Source organism: Anthonomus grandis, chromosome 10 (genome assembly GCF_022605725.1).
Source record: "Anthonomus grandis grandis chromosome 10, icAntGran1.3, whole genome shotgun sequence".
Taxonomy (NCBI): Eukaryota; Metazoa; Arthropoda; class Insecta; order Coleoptera; family Curculionidae; genus Anthonomus; species Anthonomus grandis.
In genome coordinates, this window is record NC_065555.1 from 18,662,335 (window position 1) to 18,685,833 (window position 23,499).

Below are 23,499 nucleotides of genomic sequence, written 5' to 3' on the forward strand. Positions count from 1 at the left end.
TTTTTTTTACCTAAGTGTCCCACATGCATTTTTCTTGGACAGTTAGCTGTAAAACATCTATAAGGTCTGATACCAATATCAGTCAGTAAAAAAAATCAATGGCATCCTTATTATCTTTATGACACTGATAAATTGCAACTATTCCAATCGTATACGAGAAACCGATCATCAGAACGCATTATGAAATTTGAAATTATTTCTTTTCTTTTAAAATGATGTAACAGTAAATTGAATCATATCCACTAGAGAAAACCAGCGGAGGAAGAGATTGCTTGAAAATCTTGCTTGTTAAAAAGCTTGATAAAATTAAAGATCTGACTAATTTCAGATCATATTAAGGTTCCTTATAATCTTCTTGGTCGTTGTTATTCTTTGTTTTTTTTATGTAATTGCTTTGAATTTTTCTGTCTAAGACTTATTGAAATTAGTGGTATTGATTTGCTTAACTTCTGGTGTGTTACATCTGCCTAGATACCAAACTCATGTATTTGTCTGTATCTTTTAGTTTCAGATAATTTTCGAGTCCTGTGGTAGCTAAGCTGTGGCTGATTTCTACGTTCTGCATTCCTTATCCTCCTGATTTTTGTGGTAGATAGATGTTGCACTTTACGAAAACTCTTAAGAATGCTTCTTCGTAAATCGTTGAGAGTTCGTAATAAAGAAATACATATACATGTCAATGTATTAAAAAGAGTTAGTTGCAACGGGTCTAGGTGGGATCACGTTGCAGGGAATCAAAGTTGAATATGACCTAAAATCAAAGAAGAGACCAAAAGTTCAATATTTTTAATTATGAAGGATTATAATTAAATGCTGAATTTCAGCTGAGAGTGTGAAGGATCTTCAAGATTTTAAGTGATTAATCTCTGGTGAAAACGACAAGGATAAGCTAATATTGTATGGCCATGGAGTCATATTCTTTTTCTCATATTTTTGTATTTATTGTTATTACTTTTATTCTTATTATGATCAACTTATCTCATCAATTGCTGGATAAAATTTACCTTACGCAGATACAAGTATCAAAGGGAATAGACTCGATTCTCATTTTCTAAAACTCGATGTGCTTTATATTTATCGTGTGGCTTATAAGCCTTCTTCTTCATCTTATCACGTTCTCTCCTCACGCAGGTTAATGATCCATATGGCTAACATTGTCCTAGATGGTCTCGCCCATTTTAATTCTATTAGCTGTTTCAAGTGAAGCAACAACTCTAGTGGTCACTGAGGACCAAATCAGAGCTGTATGGAGATGGGTCAAAGTTTTCCGGATTCCCCGCGTCTGTTTATACTTTTTGGACACTATGAGAACTGAACAGCCGTAATTTTTTTGATTATTCCTTAGTTTCTGGCGTGAAGTAGTGGATCAAAGATTCCTAGTTACAATTTAACCTGAAAATTCCTCGCCCTTTTCCTGGTAGCATTTAGACATTCCGCTATAGGATTCGGCACCCGTTTTTATTTTGATTAGTTGATTTGAATAAATCTTAATGCCGAACTATGAATTGTTTAAGATGCCGAAAACATTGTCATGGATACAGCAGCTCCAAAAATCTCAGTCGAAGTTCTAATGTGTTTCAACCAGGAGCTCGGACGTCTTTCAACAAATCTGCATCTTTCATTAAATTATCAGTCTCAGTATATGTATCTTGTTTTTCTCTCCAATGATGCTTAATTACTTTTTTACCCTTTTCATTAATCTGAACACCTCTTTGTTTGGAACTCGGTGAATCGATGAGATACGAAGCATGGGGCCATATACATACATCTCAAAAGCCTCGATCCTTCTTTCAGTTATTGGGTGGAGATTCTAAGCTTCACAACCCTACAGTAATACACTAAAGATTCAACAGCTGACTATGAGCATTATGCGCTCCAAGCTCAAATTAGGACTGGTGAAGAATTTGAATGATGATATCTGTTCGATATTTTTGCCATTAATCAAAAGCATTTCGTTGATGTGTAACTTGTTTAAATGTAGTCGAAATCGTTCACTGTGTTTCGTAATTTTGTCCATCATTTTTTGGAAAGTCTGGTTTGCTATCTGCTAGGATCACAATGTCGTCTGCCTATTTTATATTAGTGATATGGACGTATCTTCAATTGGTATAGGCATTGGGCAGACCGTACTTGCTTGCAAGTTTCTGATGTATAATATTGCAGATTTGGTTAGATCTATAAAGGTAGTCAGAGATAGCTAAGTACAGGCAACCAGATGTCATGTGCTGAATAGTTTCGGTTTTCTGAGTTTGTACCATCTATTAGATGATTGAGTTTGTTATAATGCCTTCCATGAAGTTCTCTTTAAAATCATTGTTGTGAATCAGAAAGAATGATAAATTCATGTCATCATTTACCAGGTTCAAAGGGGAGTTATTTCTGTCAGACATTAGGATAACGGACTGACGTTCTGACGATTGTGCCTTTCGGACAAAGAATTCTCTCAGGTTAGTGAACCAATTTATATGCAGATTGTTGATGCCGATCAATCCACTCTTCTTGGCAATGTCCTTCTAAGTGTTGAAGACCTTAGATGATGATTGTTGGACTGGGTAAGCACAGTAGTCCTTTGGATTTCTTCTAGTTCTGTATTGCTCCATTTGAGAGTATGTCAAAAAAAAAGAGCTTTATAAGATTACCTCCATTTAGTTCGAATTTCGTGAGTAACTTAACTCGTTGTTTATATTGTTCAGTAACTCTTGACTGCCTTTTTATTGTTGGAAGTTCAGCCTGGTAGATGTCCAAATACTTGTCCAATTGTTCGAATGATATCTCCATGGGAATCTCTGTATCACCATTGCTTATTTTTCCTCTTTTGATCTTAAGACCTTAGTTATCCTTAGATCACGGCTGGTTAAATTATTATAAGTTTTTTCATTACCTTCGGAGCCTGACCGGTAATCTTACGCCCGTATGATCTTCTACACCTATTAGACATTCTTAAGATGTTCTTAAGACTGTATAATCATACTCTAGGAAAAACTCTGTTTAAAGTGCTAATATACTAAAAGGATAACCATTACAATAATTATTTTAATAGACCCTTATAAATATTTAATTCAGCATTCACGACCTTCACGGCGCCCCGCGACTTTTTCATCCGATAAATTATAAAAGAAGCACCTAAATATAGAAGAGGCGTTTTCAAATTAAAAAAAAAAAACAACCCGTTGACAATCTGGGAAATTATATTTTGTTTTTAGAAATGTGCGACAAGCGGCTATATTTTAAAATTAATTGCGTGCGACAAGTAATCAATGGGAGCCGGGTACGAGCAATTAAAAACTCGTATGAATTATGCGATACCGTGATATTACTATCGACGTTTGATATTAAATCTTCCTTATGTCCACCGTAGAATGAAATAATGAATTGCGATATAAATACGGAGGTGTTGAGAAGGTGGGCGGAGGTTATTAACATTATCAAAATAAAAAAAAAATAAAAATGCGATAATTGGCAATGAAAATAAAAATTCAGATGAAAGTGAAGATGAAGATGAAGAAGACGACAAAGAGGAAAAAGAAGAAGAAGAAGAAGAAGAAAAAGAAAAATAACAATCCTTTGATAGTCACCTTTTTTAAAGACTTCCAAACCCTACTTAATTCATCAATCTAGACATCGTTTTTGATGAATATGGTTTGACATGTAGCAGCTCGTATTGAGTCTCCATTAAATTATTCCAGAGAAATAAAAGAATATTGCAAATGCATCATAAAGTTGATCAAATAGAAGAGAGCTAGTGATTAAATTAGAGGAAGATGAAAAAAAATTCTCTTAAAGGCGTTTTTGCAATATTTTTGATTTTAAAAAATGAGAATGAAAAATGCGATAATTAACTGACTACTTTGTCCTTGTCTTCCTTATTTAATAAAAGTGAGATAAGTGTATCAGTTTTGGCAGCTTTTTTGGTGTATGTGCTTTCACATTCATCAAGTATCTGCAGAAAGATCAGTATTCAGTCAGATCAAGATAAATTTAAAAGCTATGGTACAAATGAACGAAGAAGAAAAAGAAGAAGAAAAAAAAGAAAGTCAAGAAAAAGAACAATCATTTGATGGTTACCCTTTTAAAAAAATTCCGGTCTCTATTGGATCAGTTAAGTCTTACTTAACTGATCCAATAGAAAAACATGATGATAAAAAATGCGATAATTAACTGACTACTTGTGTCTTTGTTTGCCTTATTTAATGAAAGTAAGATAAGTATTTAATTGAAAATTTAGTCTAAATTATTAAAAATGTAATATATTTAACATGTTTATTTAAAAATTTAAATATTTTTTGCTGAAAGTTCAATTTTTAGAGAAAGACTTTATCTGGATCTTCATTTCTGAGGCAAATTTTTGATTTACGAGTAGCACTTCACCCAACATAACCTGTTTAGACAATTAGCATAGAGGGATTGAGCTAAATCTAAAAGGTGACTTACTGGCTGCCCTTATACAAGCTCTCCTTTTAACCCTCCCGTTACTAGAAAAATATCTTCCAATGAGCTTCGTAGAACAGAACCTCTTTGTTACATAAGTGCTCAGATTCCTCCAAGGTGTTTCCAGGATGGAATAGTTAAGATCACTAAATTTCAAGCTATTGTCTTTGTCTTAATGAGGATTGGGTGACGTTTTTTCGGGTTCTTTATTGAAATGGATCTATGGTCAATGGAATGGTGAATGGATCTCCTCTTTAATAGTCTACTAGATTAAGGCAATGTGAACAAAACAGAGAATCCTATTAGCTACATTAATAAATGTTTATCACAATTAATCCTGATTGCCGCTAAGCTTTTAAGTACTCGTTCTTTAATATTCAACAAGTTTATTCGCCAATTAGCCAAGAAAGTCAGTAATTTAGGTATTTAAAAAATAATAAAGCAACAAATAACATGCTTCCGAATTGGCAATATCCCAATTTAAAACTCGTAAAAAGCCACTGGCCAGTCTGATTTATCAGGAGATTAACCCGAAGAACAATCTCGAGTAATGAATGTAAATAACCTGAAGTTCTTTCAGGTGAAACGGGAACATGTGAATGACAAAATCCGAATTCTTGATGAGTTTCCCCTTCTCCACACTTGATTGTCCGTACGTCTTTTAAATAATATGCAAATGTCATTTGGAATTCGCAAATTAAGGTTTAGTGGGTTTTGGGTTCTTGACTGAAGAAGATCTGTGGTAATAAAGTGATTGTAACAGCAAGAGAAGCGCCATGTAAGTTTTTTTTAATTAGAAAAGAAAACATTATTTTGTATGCAGATTAGAGGAGGCTATGTTGCGCAACAAATATGGCCAATAGGTATTCGCTCAGTTGCATGCAACTTTGGTATCTGCAGTAAATACCGTGATAGTTTCGTAATTATAGAAGAATTGAGTAGTGAAGATGCGGATTCTTATAAAATTTCTAACGCATGGTCTCGCAATAATTTTTTAAAAATTATTGCAAATACGCATGCAAGAATCCAAAATGCTAGCGAAACATCTGCAACAAGCTTCACTCAACCAACTCGGATTGTTCAACTATTGCATTTCTTAGTTGCGCATTACTTGAGTCACTGGGAACTTGTATTAAGTGAATTTTTAGCTTGACCTTTCATAGTTATTGTACATGTGGAATTTGAATAATAATTATATTATTATAATAATTATACATGCACGCAACTTGAAACTTTACTAAGTAATTTTTTACTGCGGCTTTACCTAAGTGGGTTTTGGGCTTTTTACGGAAGAAGTTTTGCTGATGTTCATCATCACATCGCTCTTGTAGCGCAACAAATATTGTCAATTCCTATCTAGTTAATATAAAGTTTCTCGCCACTTTAAATAATGCAACAAGATAACAAATAATAACTATAATTTGATTTTTATATTATTCAAAAGACATCGCTTTTTCGCTAAAACATTTTGGTTTTATCTCATCATCCTTATTGTATACATGTAGGCGATATAGGTTGCGCAACAAATGTATTATGTAAATTACAAGTTGGTTAATATTTCACAAGCAAATTGACAGAAGTGCAAAGCCTGGGAGTAAAATCCCAATTTGCCAAAAGTTTCATGTGGGTGTCAACGTTTCGTAGTTATGATGCGTTTATATCTCCAACCAAAATGACAGAAGTAAGAAATAAAGATCGTGATATGCAAACAATATCTGTACAACAGCTACCACGCATTAAACAGTGCAACAAGAAAATAAATAAAAATTTAATTTAATTTTTGCTCTACTGTTGATTCTTATATTATCGGTGCCACAAACATTGCGCGACCTTATCATTTTTTTAAACGCCCGACATGTTGCGCAACATTCTTGTATAACAGGATAATAGATATGTACTACTTGTAGGCCTGCGTGATAAATAACTTTCCTAAGTAGTTTATTGCTTATTCATATTTAAATATGAGCAAACATCTCGCTTGATTATTTGCTCAAGCTGCGTAATCACAAATCAGCTGCAACAAAATGCAATGCAACAAAAACCGCACAACAAACTCGATTTGTCAACGACTGGCAAGCAAACGTTTTATAGTTATGATGCGTTTATATCCACAAACAAAATGACAGAAATAAGAAATTAAGATCTATGATATGAATGCAATATCTGTGCAACAGTTATGAGGTAGCAAACAGGATTTGTTTAACGTAAACCGTGTAGCGCAACACTCGCATTGGTGCAGCAGGGTTGGTTTGTTGGCATAACATTTTAGATTTGTGTTATTACGCTTGTTCGTAGGTATTAACGACATTTGTTGCGCAACAAAGCTATTGAATTGATACTAGTTGGTTAACGTTTAATAGTTATGTACGTTTACATCTCCAAAAATCTAGATTTTTATATAATTTTGTTCGGCGATCTCCTCGACAGAGTTAATTACTTATTAGAATTAATTTTACGTTTTGCTGCTCTTTTGCCAAGAAATCCGGTAGGTTCAAATATATTACAGGTGTGCAGAAAAAATATGTGCAAAGACTTATTGCGCAACAAACTTTGTATGTTTTATACGATACATAACATTTTAATTTCATATTCTCATGCTTACTGTACAAATATTGGCGATATATGTTGCGCAACAAATGTATAAAGTTGATTTTAAGTTAGCAATATTTCATAATTATTACTATATCCACAAGACAAGAGACAGAGGTAAAAATCCGAATTTAAAAAAAAATGTGCAACTTTGGGCTCGGCACAAACAAAAATAAATAAACATAATTTCATGTAGGAACATGTAGCGCAACAGTTGTCTCGATGCAGCAGGATTGGTTTCTTAAAATGATTTATTTATTTTAGATTTATTTTATCACACTTATTGGTACGTATCGGCGACATTAGTTGTGCAAGAAAACAATCAAGTTGATTCTAAATTAGTTAACAATTTGAAGATATGATGTGTTTATATTTACAAAGAAAATGACAGAACTGAGAAATAAAAATATCGATTTGCATACGATATCATCTGACCAACAAACAGCGTTTGGTTCATAAGCAACATGTAGAGAAACAGTTGTATCGGTGCAGTAGTATTGACTTATTGGAATGACATTTTAGATTTATGTTATCAGGCTTGGTGCGTATTGGCGATAGATGTTGTGCAACAAATGTATGAAGTTGATTCTAAGTTGGTTAATATTTCACAAGCAAAATGATAGAATTGAGAATCCTGGAAATATAATTAAATTTCTTTGCGCAGGTTCTTGATGGACTTCAAAATTTGTTAAATATTTCAATATGTAGCCCCAAGACCACTAAATACCTGAAGTATCGCATCAAGTATTGCAACAGCGATAATTGTTGCATAAGTTTCGTCTTGTATTGGCGCAATAGGATTTTATTTAATTGCTTATGTCTTTATGGTATCAATTTCATTCTTGTTGCAGAAGTATTAGCGACATTGGTTGCGCAATAAAAGAATCTCTTGATTGACTGTTTTATTCAGTTACGGTACGTTATATCCCGAAGAATTATTACAATAATAATTAGGCCGGGGCTCTTAAGCATCGCATGCTAGTCATACACGCATAATCACCATTTTTAACTTGGCAAAAGCATTTTTAAGGAAAATAATTATTTGCTATTTATTTAGTCCGGTCATTTATAAAACACGCACGCTCTCGGCGGCTGAGGCTTTAATTTATGTTTCAGTCTCCGATGAATTTCAATGCGCAGGTTTTGGTATTTTGATATGTTAATTTTCTGTAATTTTTTTTCACGTTCTCGGATAAGATTTGTGGTGCGGCGTTAAGGGATGCGGATAGTTTATGGCCTGTTAATCTCATTGCATGCTTGCTTAATGAGATTACCCGGCCAATCTGTTATCCTTGTTTACATACGAGGATTAAAGCAGTAGGTGGAGTAGCGCAATAATTCTATGAAATATTTTCTTCGGTTGACATTAGATAACGTTACGTTCGTGCATAAATAAGATTTATTTTGTATGTGGGTTTCACGAAATCTGGTTTAGTTTATGCAGTGTTGTTCTATTGCACTTTGACAAGCTGAAAAAGGGTAAACATGTAATGGTTAACCCAAAATATCCGGTTGTTGCAAAAAATGTACGTAAGTTAAATGGATACGACGCACATTTATTTACAAAAGTGATAACTTGAAAACTATCTGGTGCATTAATGAATTAATGCGAGTATCACTAGAAGAAAATGTGTTTTCCAAGGAATATTCTCATAAACCATTTTTATGGGTCTAATACTTTCTAAGATATAATCAGTTTTGCTGGCCAAGACCTAATGCTTACCAGACTTGAGATCTTTAAATTGTTTAACTTCATATAACTTCCAATCTATTTAAACTATTTTTATAATCTCTTCACAACATTAGAGAGGACTTCATAGATGAATTTCATGTAAAAAATTTGATGCTAAAGGAAGAATTCCTTTAGAGACTATTTATTATTCCCAAATAATAAAGTCTAAACTTTTGAATTTCTAAATAATCACTTGAGAATTATGAAAGATTAATTGCAATTCTTATTTGAATAGCATGCATTTTCTGAGGAACAATTTAATATATGAACCATTTCAACATTATGCAATGATGTTCAATCGCATTTTTGATATGCCAAAAGAGGTTAAATATTTAATGGTTAACTGAGAGCATCCAATTTCTGCAAAAAATGTGCATAAGTTAAATGGGTACGAGGCATATTTATTTAAAAACGTGATAACTTGAAAACTATTTGAAGCATTAAAATGGATCGTTCAGTAGAAAAAAACGTGTTTTCTAAAGAATATTTTCAAGTATAAAGTATATCAAGTATATTTTCAACCATAAAGTATGAGCCTTTTTTTTGAGTCTTGTACTTTTTGAGATATAACCAGTTATACATAACGCTCATCAGATTTAGGGTCTTTAAATTGCAAACTTTTTTAACTCCATATAACTGCAGATCTAGATTAGATATTTTTCAAATTTCTGCACAACATTTTAGAAGGAACTCCATACATGAGTTCTGTGTAAAAAATCTGATCCAAGATGAAAAATTGACCAAACTAGATCAATTTTGGTTTGAGGATATTTTTTTTAGTAAATTTTCTAGTTTTTTAGGAATCACTTGAAAACTTTTTGCGATACTTAAATCAAGTTTTTACTCAAAGAATAAGAATTTTCTGAGAAAAAATGTTAATATGTGAAGCATTTCTGTGAGTCTCATACTCTCTGAGTAAGAACGAGTTTTGCCTACCGCGGTCCAACGCTTACCAGATTTCAGCTTTTTGATAAAAATTTAAGACTTTGAATTTTTCTTATTATCCCTAAACATTTTCTCATATAAAATCCAAACTATTTAACTTATTTTCAAATATTCTTCAAATTAGACTTCATAGATGAATATAAATCTGGACCTAGATGAAAAATTGGCGAAACTAGATCAATTTTGGTGTTGTGGGAATTTAAAGTAAATAAACTTTCTGATTTTTTTTAGGAATTACTTGAAAATTATTTCAGATATTGGACAAATTCTATGTAAAAAATCTGATCACTAAATCAATTTTGGTGACGTGGTAATTTTTTTAGTAAGCTTTCTGATTTTTGATAAATTACTTGAAAAGTGTTTGAGATACTTAATTAAATTTTTACCCAAAGAAGAGGCGTTTTCTGAAGAACAATTTTGTATATGAACCAATTCTGCAGATATAACACTTTCTGAGCTAGAACTAATTTTACTAGTCAAGATCTAATGCTCCTTAGATTTGAGGTTTTTAGAACAAACTTTAAATTGTTTAATTGTATTAAAACATTTTTCCATATAACTTCCGACCTAAAGATATTTTCTTAATTTCTTCACAAAGTTGTAGAAGCGACTTTAGAGATGCATTCTGTGCATTCAAAGAATTGATTCTGGATGCAAAATTTACTAAACTGTCAATTTTGGTTTAAGGGTATTTTTTTTAACAAATTTTCTAGTATTTCATTATGTTCCTTCGCATTTCTTAGATTTTCTAAGATTATCCTATCTAAAAATTTTGAACTTCTAATCTCTTTTAACTTTGAATATTTTATATTCAACTTCTAATATGCTTCATTCCTTGATACGATTCAAACAAGGAACCTAAATATTGACTCATGACAGCTGAGCCAACCTTTTCGTTCATGATAAGCACTACACCCAACAGAATCTGCACAAAGAGTTAACACAGATGGACTCACCAAGCAATGAAGCAAGTCTGAACGGTGACTCCATAGATGAATCTATGTAAATAATTGACCAAACTAGATCAATTTTGATTTCTAGGTAATTTTTCTAGCAAATGTTCCAATTTTGTAGGAAGTGCTTAAAGTGTTTGAAATACTTAAATGAAGTCTTTAAAGAAAAAAACGTTTTCTAATGAACTATTTAATATATAAACCATTTGTATAAGCCTAATACTTTTTGAGCTAGAGCCAGTTTTAATGCTCACCAGAATTATTCTGTTCTTTTTAAATTACTATTTGCGATTTTTTCATATAACTTCCAACCTGTGCAAGCTATTTTCATAACTCCTTCAAAACATTATGAAGGAGACTCCATAGATGAATTCTGGTTAATTAATACTGTAAAAAGTAACCGACAAACTGGTCAATCAAAACGCTCAACTAAGATGGTATTCATCTAAAAATCATCACGTATCAAGGCCGTTGATTAAAGCAATACCAAACGGCCTCTGTATAAAAACTTGCTCCACTCAATCAATAAAAAAATAATTTATTGCAAATTCAACTCAACGACGAGTTTAACCATCGATTACACAATAATAAATCGCGATAAAACGGCGTGAAAAGTTGTCTTTATTAAACTTATCCAAGCTTCAATCTATATCAGTATCTATAAAAAAAACTTTGTTTCCAATGACATGTTCTATGTGATGGCCATTGAATTGATTAAACTGATATTTAATAATCGAAGATTGTGGATAGTAAGTGATTAAACATTTATGTTTAAACACTAGAGAAGATCATTAAACTGAACCATGAGCACCAAAATCATGCTTAAATAGATTGAGTTAAATGAACTGATAATAAAGAAGAAATTCATGCAACCATGTTCACAGTAAGCGTGAGAAAACCGACAAATCTATTGACTTATTGTCATAGTAAAGCCATTCGCTAATTCCGCCACAGTTTCCTTATTCATTTAACACCCGCTTTGAGCATTTTCATACATGGTAGTGGTATTAGCGATACCATTTACACGGTGAGCCTCATAAACGTCACCATCAATAATGCCACACAGAAATATCTATTCGAGACTAACAATAATTTAAAGCCGCCATTATCAAAGGCATAATGAACATAAACTGTACGTACTATAAACAATATTATATTAAAGTGAGCGTTCGTGTTTATATAAATGAGTTTACGGTCGTAAACATGGGAGATAGTGATATATTACTAACGACTGACTGCTTATGCTTAAAAGTAAAAGTAAAGCAGGTACTGCCCGTCTGCCGTGCAACATTTATTGTTGTTCGGTCAAGTGTAGAAGTGAAATAACACTGACCTCGCCTTAAGAACTGCTGCGATTTATGTAATTTTCTTGTGCCGTCTAATATTGGTACTTTACGCCATTGAAAGCAGTCATTTCTTAAAATTACCATTAAATACTTATCTGGATTCGTTAAATTACTTGTTGATACGTGACGATGATTAATGAGGAGAATCTCAATTACGGATTGTTTTTATTAAGCTTAATAGGAGCGATCAAAAGTTATTATTAAGATTATTCTTGTGTGGTAACACATTAACTTCAATGTTGCAAAGTTTAAGCTTGTAATTAAGCTCCGAGTGTGGGAACTCATAAATGATAAGTAATACAGTGCTAATATGAACCAGCATTATTGGAGTGTATATAAAGACTTTGGCCACGTATAGGTTGATTTTTGTACAATTAAAAGAAATTATATATTTTTTTAAATACTTAACTGCATTCAACTTGTACATGCAAGTATCTACTACATACTATCACTACCATGCAAGTATTTCTATTATTAATTTAGCAAGAACTTAATAATATACGCTTGATGGCGGGTAGCTTCAGCCCTCTTTTAAATTGTACAAAGTTGCATCAATCTTTTGCCATTTATTTGCCTAGTGTATACGTTTTAAACTATTAAAGAAATTGAAAATATTTTCAATTCATTTTTGAATAAAATTTTTTTTCAAAAAAGGTTCATGCATGGCCAGAGGCTCCGCATCACTAAGAGGCTACCCACGTATTTGTTAGAACAAAGTTTTAAAATTGTACAAACATCTTCCATGCATCACCTCTCTTAAAATGTCTTTGTAAATTATAAAAATACTGAGAGAGGGAAGAGAATTCTATTAATTGGCCACACACACAAGATGTTTTTAGTACAAATTTTTTAAATCTCTAAATCCCTTACTTAACGAGTGCAGATTTTTTTTAAATTGTACAAAAAAACGACACATGCATGACTAGATAAAGGCTAAGAATTTCTATACTATCCCTAATTAACTATAAAAAAAATATATTTTTTTAAGGCATTATTAGTAATAATTTTTTAAATTGTATAACGGTTTATGCGTGGTCATAGGCTACGCATCACTAAAATGCTACACACGTATAATTTTTTAAAATTGGAAAAACATCAACTAACAGCATCACCTGTCTATAAACTATAAACTTTACGTATCGTCAATACGCGCTGCGAATTTTTCTGTGCCTATAACTACAAACCATAATTTTTTCAAGAAATTTTTGAATACAACTTTTTACTTGTATTTGCTTATGCGTAGCCTCTGACCATGCATAACTAAGATGAATATGAATAAGTATGAAGTAAAATAAAGTATGAATATTCTCGCTATAACCTGTCTTAAAATGTCTTAGTAATTTCTGCAAATGGCGAGAGGGGTTGAGGCTTGCGTCATTTTAAGATCCTTTAGTCACACACTATGTGTTTTTAGTAAAAAGCAAATTTTTAACTGTACAAAGTTCTGGTAAGAATAAGCTCTTTACTTGCCGATTGTAATTTTTTTTAATTGTACAAAAATGAACTTATGTGTGACTAGATAGAGGATAAAAATTTCTATACTATTTTCATTTAAATATAAAAAAATTGAATTTTTTTAATAGTTAAATGAAAATAATTCAAAAACAAATTTTAAAGAATTTTTAGAACAATTTTCTTAATGCCAGGGCTTTATTAGCATTCTTTTCTACCTATTATTAGTGGGTAGAAAAGAATGCTAGGCAAAGAATGAAGGCGTCTTAACCTCGGGTTATTTCTAGTACAATTTTCTTAATGTTCAGGGTTTTATTAATATTATTTTGTACCTGCTGGTCAATATTAAAATTTTAAATTTGTACAAAAAATAAATTTATGGGGGCAAGAAACTACCACAGATGTAAATAGCTCCGCACGGAGCACGGTGCGGAGCTATTTACATCTGTGAAACTACTTTAAGAATGCTTTAAATAAGTTACAAAAATTGTGAGAGGAAAGAGAATTGTGTCAGATCTCCGGCCACTTGCACTTTTTTAGTACAATTTCTTTAAATTTCAGGGTTATATTCGAGTTGTGTTCTACCTTCTGGCCACTAGTGCATAAGCCTTTTATTAGGCTTCGTTCTTACATGCTGGATTATATTGTAGGGTAGGTTGGGGCTTGGAAAAATGACGGGTCATGTTGTTATTATTTAATATAAATAATTAAACATTTTAGGGATTATTGATGTATATATCTGTTTTTAAAAAGCAATTAATAAGTTTGACGAAATATTAATTTATTTAGGTAAAAATGACTGCAATATGGCTGGGTACAGTTGACTCAACTTAACCCATATAATATGGGGCAACTTGAACCGACACATGGGGTCAGTTGAACCACACAAACTAAACTAGCATAATGGCTGGTTAAGTCAGTTTTCTAATGAAAAATAAAAATCTAATTTTAGAAATACTCAAAAAATTTACTACCAAAACTAAATTTAACATTTTGGAAATTAAAAACTAATCGCTGTCGCAGTTTATACACATATAACATATACTAGTACCCGGAGTGCACCTTAAATGAGCCCATTTTTTGCAATTGGAACACTGTATCCATTCTTCACTCGGAACACTATCTGTAAATGCTGCTAGGCACATCAGACATAAACATTCATCATCTTCAGACTCAGATGATGGCAATGGGGAAAAAGATTTCTTATTTATTTTATGCTGTTTTATGTTCTTGGAAAACTTGTTTTCTTTTTCTCGAGCAACGGCTCCTAGAGTCTTTCCATCGTCTGAATGTGAAGAAGTAATATTGGACCGTCGTTCTTTAGTTTTCAATAGTGTATTACCTGAGTAGGACACATCTCTTAAAATAGCTTTTTTAGCAGCTTCTTTCTTCTTTTTGTCTACTTTACCAGAACTTCATTTTCCTTTTGCTTTGTTCTTCAGCAAGTGCTTCTTTTTCTGGCGTGACTGTCAAAATCGCGCAAGCTCTCTTCTTTCTCTGGTTTTGTGTTTTTCTTGGTCCTGCCTTAGGCAAAGGCCGCAAGCTTTCAAGTAAAAAAACTCCAGTAGATGTAGATGGTATGGCGTTGTCATCAGGTGTTTCTGGAGCTATGGTTTGGGAAGTGCTGGCAGAAACGCTGTTATTTTCTGTCGACAGAGTCTGAGATATAGATTCAGGAACTGGACGATCAGTCACATATGATGGCGCGAAATCTGTATCAGAAAATATATCACGATTATAAGGATATATACCTGTTTTTGAAAATCCATTTATTATATTGGAACTTGTAGCTCCTAATGGCAAAGCTGTGGCAACAATTTTTGGTATTTCGTATATGCTAATTGTCTGTCCGGGGTTGTTACGAAGCCATGCATCCGGAGGCAGAAGCCAAATACTTCTTGAAAGGCCCGAAGACTGACACGTCCAGTGGCTGAAGTTCGTGGGTGCAGTGTGGTGGGAATGAAAGCATTACCACTTCGTTGTTCTTTGCATATTATACGGTCTCAATTGATAAATGTGATGAATGATTGTCCAGTATAAGTAAAACAGGAGACTGTTTAGTAGGGCTTGTATGTTTAATGAAATGCTTCATAAAATCATAAAATTCTAAATCAGTCACCCAACCACTTGCATTTCCTGCACCGATGCATTCTGGAGGACCGTTTTAAATAGAATAGGGTTCAAATTTTTTTCTGGGACAGACAAACATGGGTGGTATTGTATTCCCTATTGCTGATACGGCGGTAATTAGGGTTACATTAGTTCCACGCTCTCCTGAAGTAACAGCACCTATGTTTCTTTTTCCCTTCGCTGCTACTATTATTGAAGGTTTTGTTACTGTAGACACGTCCGTTTCGCCTGTGTTCCAAATTCTTGATGGCGAAAATTTATATTTGTCCATAACGTTGGCAAGTTTTTCGAAAAACATAAACAAAACATTAACATTATGTTTATTGAACGAGGTTGCTCTACCTAAGCTTGTCATTTCTGGTTTTCTTATTGAGAGCTGAGGGTTTCTCTTTAAATAAGCCGTCAACCAGTCCTTTCCAGCCATTTTATTTATCTTCCAAGGTTCAGGAAGGTTTAAGTTATATTTTGTTGGTTTTGTTTCGAAGGCTAGGCGTCTAACATCAATTGGCGATAGACCATAAAAAATGCATGCCAATTTGAGCAAGTAATCTTTAAGAATTTCTTCTTGCTCTAAAGTAAAAACTTGGCGAGATGCAACATATCCCATTGTTACTTCGTCTGGTTCATCTCCACTCTTTAATTTTTTTATATATCGGCCCAGTGTCGTTCGATCAATTCCAAATTCAGTTGCTGCGGTTTTAATACTTCTTCCCTCATTTTCAACTGCTTTTGCTGCATTAAATAGCTGCTCTTTTGCCGCCTCTCCACGTGCGGTCGTCCTCTTGTAAGTACGCATCTGAAAATAAAACAGGAATATAGCAAAAATATTATTTTATACATAAAATAAAACAAATACATAAAAGGGGGTTAGTTGAGCCATTTCTCAACTTGCCCCGTTAATTTTGGCTCAACACATAATAAAAAATATATTTAGAACTGTTATTTTTTAACTAAATATTATTAAAATAACACGGTTATGAACAAATATTGTACTTACTTTGAAGTCCACAACTTTAAAATAACAAAGTAGGACCAAAAACGCATTCAATATCGATTTTTTACTTTCGCGTGCAAAAATTGAAAATTGACGACACCTCCGCTTCAACTGCTGGCGATCAACTAAATTCATGAGATCAACAAATACGGTCGGTCTACGTAGCTTCGTGTTCACTCGGATTCCTTAAAAAGTGTTAGGTTTTTGTCATATGGTGCGTGGATCAACTAGCCCCGTGACTCAACTAGCCCCGCCCTACCCTACTTTAAAATTGTACAAAAAAGACCCAAGGCTACGGATCACCAAGAATGCCCTAGCCATTATAATACTTAAAAAATTGTCCAAAAATGACATGGGGCGATGACAAAACATCGGTTTTTTAGCACCACCCTATATATTTAACGAAATGTGGTAGCAAAGTGGAGCTTCCCAGTGGCAAATTAAATGTTATACTACTTACCATGTCAGACAAATTGAAACGTACGACATTACATCAACGCCAGTTTAGTGTTAAAATGATTCCTTTCTCGGAGCGAAATCTAATTTTCTGGTGAATTTTATGATAATGAAACGTTGCTATGCAATCTTGGGCCCAAGCTCTATACCTCACACGGAGATAAGGCCAACGAGGCAAAATATCGATATTTTAATAGACTTTCTATATATAGAAAACATATTATGAACATTATAATGTACTTTAGAAAATGACGATTGTATAAATCCAAAGTATTGAATTTTTTTGTTAAAATGACTCATTTTAGTGATAAAAATTCAATATACTCCGTTCAAACCAAGAGGCCAGGGGTAAAACAAATTTTAAAGCTTTCTTGTCTTGTCTTCTATAACTCTCCGATATGTCAATTTTCGACAAGAATACTTAGCAAGATTTCTATACTTCCAGACCATATTCCGCAATGTTTAAGCTAATATCATTTATTAAAAAGTCAATCCAATACAGATAATGTTAGATTCGCCTAAATAAAATCTAAATTTTTCATCTGAAAATGTCATTGAATAACTACTTAATTAATCCAAATTCATGGTATTTACTAAGAAACTTGTAAGGACCTTTTTGATGAAGAAACTCATCGGCTTTGACATAAACCTAAACTTAATAAAATCGATACGTGGGTTTTCAAAATATTTAGATTTTTTTAAAGTGTTTGACAATGTCAAGATTTTTTAATGTATTAAAAAACTACTCAATAACTCCAAATTGTTGGTATTTACAAGGAAATTTGTAAGTCAATAATGTCAATATAATATTATGTAATTTGGAAGAATCTATTAAAAATTAATTGGTGATATTTGGTAGTACAAATCATCCATTACGGAAAAGAATCTGTTGTAAAATCAATGAACGAGTTATGATTATGATAATCTTTGTGAGCAAAAAAGAGTTCTTTAAAAAAATTAGGAATGTAAGGGTAAAATATAGAAGAGCCTTTAAAGGTTGAAGTAAAGAAATGTTAAAATTGGAAATTTTCTAAAAATAAAGTATAATCAGTTTTAAAATATGTCTTTGGTACCAGGCAGTTGAAAGCCTTGTTTTCTGACTATTAGAAAACATTACCTGCCTGGAAGTAGTTTTGTGTTAATTCCAGGCAGTTAAACTTATTCTTCTTATTCGTAAAAGCCTTCAATGCTTCCAGATAGTTGAAGTCATTGTTCTTATCCCTGAAAGACTTTAACTGCCTAAAAGTAGCAGGGAATTCTTTTAAACCTTAGGTAATTTTAGCTTCCAGGAAGATGAAGTCACAGCTGTCTGACTATTTGAAGATATCAACTGCCTGGAAGTAATTTTCTGTTACTTCCAGGTAGTTGAAGTTGAAGTCATTCTTCTTATTCCTGAAAGCCTCCAATTGCCTGGAAGTAACAGAAAATTTTATTGAAAATTAGGCAATGATTTGTTTTCTTGAAGGGTTTCGTAATTGAAGCCTAAATAACGAGAGGCACCAATTTCTTCAAAATCCAATAAGATTGTTGAGAGTCTTCACACCATGCCATAAGGGTCTAACTTAAACTTGTCGCTTGTGAAGAATGTGTTATCGTCTACGCAGATTTTGCTTGTTTAATCATTCATTCAATAAGCCTAGTAAGTAGAAATGCAATCTGTAAAACACATGTTCCATACCCTTTCTACAGTTTCTCAGATGATACATGTTTTCTTTGTCTTGCTTTAATTTGGATTTGTTAATCAGTTCCTCTTCTTTTATCAGGAAGTTTTTAAGACGTATACTAGAGTAGATCTGGTTGGGCCCTTTGCCATACATACAGTGGTAAATCTTCTATAACGATTTCCTTCAATTCTGCAAAGTTTTCATTCGGGCTCACCAGTATATTTTGTAACAGTGTAACAGTAAAAGCGTGAATATTATCTCATCTGCTAAAGCTGATGAGAAGCTTTTCAATACAAGGTGTCTCTAAAAGGTCTGTACAAAATCCTAGGACATATTCCTTAACTTACCTCAGTCCAAAGCTGCTTCGTTTCTTAGTTATAGCATGTTAAATTTTTAAGAAATAAAAAATCGATTTTATTTACTTTTTTTAACATTTTTAAACATACCACTTTAAAAATTAGTACCTATGGGTTTTTTGGTATGAGAAACCCGAAAATAGGCATCTTTTTAATGTGGCGATAGAGGCCGCTCCATACTGCTCTGTTAATGGCGTAAAATGGCCATAACTTTTTTGCAAGTGTGGTTTTTATTTATTTTTTGTAAAGGAAACTAATTCCCTAACGCTTTTAAGTAAAAAAGGTACTGTTGTTAGAACCCGCTAAAATTAACCGTTACCAAGATATTTCGTGTTTTAGTCTTTTATGCCACACCGGTATTAAAAATAATTTTTTTAAGTGTGACGATGAAGAAAAAATGGTTTCAACATAACTAAAGCAAAAAAAGGGTCGAGTATGGAATTCCGGAGATGAACACGGAATTATGGTTCGCAGGCAAGAATAGTGGCATGGAACGACTGTCGCGAAGCAGTACGGACGAACTTTTCAGTATGGCCGTCGTTATCAAAAATTATTACATATATTAAATATTAGTGTGTTGTTACTCTATTGATATTACGTTGAGGATAATTAAACCGGTCAATATGTCTGGGTCTCATAATTTTCCTTTGACATAAGTTTTTAGCTTTAGTAATGAAATTCAGTCAGTAATTAGTGCCAAATGATTTTTTTCCAAGTTTGGTATGTATGTGTCGAAAAGTAATAATAAACAAATATTTTTATTGTAAAGAATTTTCGTTATCACCCACATGTTTGGAAGAAAAAAGCATTGTTTGATTTGGTACGATAAGTGTTTCAGTGATAATTTGCTAGTGCGTAAATAAATAAGGTGTTTTTGAATAAATAAGCTGTTTTTAATCTTGTTAGTAGAAATTAAATTTCTAATTTGTTAAAATGCCTGAAAGATACAGTTTTGCAGAAATGACGAATATGTTATTAGTTTTTGGATATTGTGAAGGAAATGCCTCGAAAAGTATTAGGGTATATGGGAAAAGATTTCCAAATTGGCATATACCAAATCATCAAACATTTGCTGATACTGAAAGATGCCTTCGCGAAACCGGTAGTGTTACTCCTGTAACTGTCAATTATGGACGGCACCGTATAATAAGGACTCCTTAGACGGAAGAACAAATTTTGGGAAGAATCCATGAAGATTCTACATTAAGCTTAGGTTTAGAAGCCGCAGCATCTAAGAAATTGGTTAAAAGTTTAAATTGAAAGAACAGCAGCTTTATCCATACCGCATTCAAAAGGTACAAGACCTTTTGCCCACGAATTCTAAACAACGTTTGGGCTTCTGTCAATTTGTCAATAAAAACAGACAACAAAATTTAAATTTTGCTAAGCAAATTTTGTTTATAGATGAAGCATGCTTTACGAGAAATGGTGTAACGAATTTTCATAATGAGCCTGTTTACGCTGATGAGAATCCAAATGCCACTAAAGTAACTTTTTTTCAACATGAGTTTAGGGTCAATGTGTGGGCGAAAATCATTGGCAATTTTATAATCTGTCCCGTAATTTTACCACCAACGCTAACTGATGTGAATTATTTAGAAATTTTACAAAATACGCTGCCAGATTTATTAGAAGAATTGCCATTATAACTTCGGCCAGATATGTGTTTTATGCATGGTGCATAACGTCATTTCACTTTAAATGTTCAGAATTATTTGCATCAACAATATCCAAATATTTGTTGAATATTGGCAAAACCAATATCCAAAAAGACGTTCCTGTAAACTGACGACTCGGCGAACTTGACTCCATTAGATAATTTTTTTGGGGGTCTTTAAAAACGATGGTGTACTGTAGAGCAATTAATATAAAAGAAGACTTGTGGGCAAGGATTCAAAATGCAGCCAACATACTGAAAAACGATGAGGAATTAATGCAAAGAGTACTTTTTAACTTTTTACGCCGTGTTAATATATGTATTTATGTTGATGGAGGTTATTTGGAACAATTGTTAAAAGTTTATAATAATTATAATTATTTTAAATAAATTATTGTTTCTTATTAAATTAAGAAACATTCCTGCAAACTACGTTAAAAGTAACAATACAAAAAATTTCATACCAATTTTTTAATAGTCCGGTGCGGCAGCAAGTTTCAAAAAAGTTATGGCCATTTTACACCATCAATAATGCAGTATAAAGCGCTCTTTATCGGCCAGAGTAAAAAGATGCCCATTTTCGAGTTTCTCATACCAAAAAACCCCTACGTACTAATTTTCAAAGTGGTATGTTTAAAAATGTTAAAAAAATTAAATAAAATCGATTGTTTATTTCTTAAAAATTTAACATGCTATAACTAAGAAACGAAGCAGCTTTGGACTGAGGTAAGTTAAGGAATATGTCCTAGGATTTTGTACAGACCTTTTTAAAGGGAAATGTCGCAAAATGTTATAAAAGTAAAATAAAATCGATTTTTATTTTTTAAATTTAACACCCTATAACTAAGAAACGAAGCAACTTTGGACTAAGGTAAGTTGCTTTAAGTCGGCTTATTTTGACCTCAGGAGATCTTCTTTCTTAGATTTTGTACAGACCTTTTAGAGACACTGTATATAAAAAACCTTTTGAAGACGATTTGCTGTGGTATCTTGTATGTAGCCTTGGTGAACAGATGCACCACTGTTCTTAAGAGTTCAAGTCGTTCCTCTGGTGTCAAACCTTGTCGTCATTGCAATATAATTTTATTATCATCATAAAGTCACCGTTATTCTGACTGTTTGAAAACATCAATTGCCTGGAAATAATTTTCTATTTCAACTGCCTGGAAGTAACAGTATATGTTCTTTCATATATATCAATTCATATACTACGCACGTTCATATAAATTTGTCATGATTCATAAGCGGTCTTGTATCTTCTTAACAACTTTGTGGGGATCTGTGACAAAGTCTTTCTTTAGAAGTTTTTCAATACAATGATTCTTATTGTGATGGAGATTTGGGTATGTATTTAACCTATGTTAAATTGTTTGAACCCAAACAATTTATAAGACGAGAACGAAAAAGATGACCATCACAAAACGCGGAACTAGCAAAATAAAGTTGTCCATGCTTGACTGACGATAACGCCCTTAAGACACACTGAAACTTCCTGAGTCGATCTAATTTTTTCATTTTTAAATGGTACCGACGCGATGGGAGGCTTACGCGTGGTTCCACCTGGCGATCCACGACGTTTTCTCCAAGAGAGAGGTCACCCCGGTATACCGAGTACCACTTGACCGAGCAACAATATAAATGGAACGCAGACAAATGAGGATCATCATCGCCCAGGGGGGCCCGGACCCTTTGAACGTCTTCTACTTTTACTTTTAAACAGGAGAACGGCCATGAAAAGCCATTTATCAGATCGCAATGGCAGTATTAAACCGCCTCGCGAGTACGTTATGCTAGGAAACGATGATGATGATGATGCCGGGACTAAACGCTTCCTGATGCTCTTTATGCTATTTGAGAGATCGCTTCCAATAGTTGACGTTTGAATAATAATGATGGAATATTTGAATAGCTTTTATTTGCTGCTATTGTTCTTTAAAAAAATGTTGAGTTAGTTAACACAGCTGTAATTAAGTTTTTACAATAAAAAAAATGGGTAAAACAACTTCACTCATGTTTTTTTTCAGAGCAAACCCAAGATGTATTACCTAAAAGAATCTTTAGTAATACTACTGGCGATGTCATTGATGACATGCCAAGAAACGGCAAATCCAGAAGGCGACACCATTAACACCCCAGAAAAACTACCCTCAGCAGGTATGCCACCCCCATCACCAATGGACGAATGTGATCCAGAAATGGTTGGGTAAGTTCTCACTCACTCTATCTAACAAGGTCATTTGTAAGTTTCGTTCCTTCTCCTTGATATAATATGCTCTATTTGTATTTCTAGGTTTGAACTTGTAACAGGATATGTATTTTCCTCCCCCGGCAACGTTATAGATTCAATTCCCGGTACCCTGATGCTCACCGACTGTCTCGAAACGTGTCAGGGCAACGAAAGCTGTCAATCGGTGAATTATGAAACTGGACTCTGTGTGCTGTTTGGATCTAATGCTGACCTCTTACCAGGTAAGATTATTTTATTTATGAGTATCATCATAGAAACATATCCTCCATTTTTCTCTAAGAGACCAAACGAAAACAAAAACAAAGGTAATGACACAAAGTCACGGTCTCATCCAATCTATATAATTTCATAAAAAAGCTTAAAAGCTACACGTGTTTCGCTCCTGTCGGAGCATTATCAGGCCTAGACCTACACAGATCACATTACAACTGTAAGAGTTTAGATTTAGTTAGAAGAGTTTTTACCCAGATCACATTACAACTGTAAGAGAACTAACACGTGTAGCTTTTAAGCTTTTTTAAGAAATTATATAGATTGGATGAGACCGTG

At 33.2% G+C, this 23,499-nt stretch overlaps 2 protein-coding genes across 10 annotated transcripts in view; one reads left to right on the forward strand and one right to left on the reverse strand.

The window, feature by feature from the left end:
* Positions 1-23,499, reverse strand: part of LOC126741573 (autophagy-related protein 16-1) — a 579,654-nt gene that overhangs the window by 409,331 nt on the left and 146,824 nt on the right. The window lies entirely within an intron of this gene.
* Positions 1-23,499, forward strand: part of LOC126741569 (uncharacterized) — a 251,654-nt gene that overhangs the window by 154,158 nt on the left and 73,997 nt on the right. For 4 of the 7 annotated variants that reach the window (XM_050448039.1, XM_050448037.1, XM_050448042.1 and 1 more), the window contains exons 2-3: positions 22,727-22,905; positions 22,993-23,171. In XM_050448039.1, the coding sequence (XP_050303996.1) occupies positions 22,739-22,905; positions 22,993-23,171 (346 nt within the window). In that variant the 5' untranslated portion in view covers positions 22,727-22,738. Of the gene's footprint in view, positions 1-5,186; positions 5,207-8,412; positions 8,548-22,726; positions 22,906-22,992; positions 23,172-23,499 lie in introns of those variants that run through there. The other 3 variants (XM_050448041.1, XM_050448035.1, XM_050448036.1) reach the window with 3 other exon arrangements.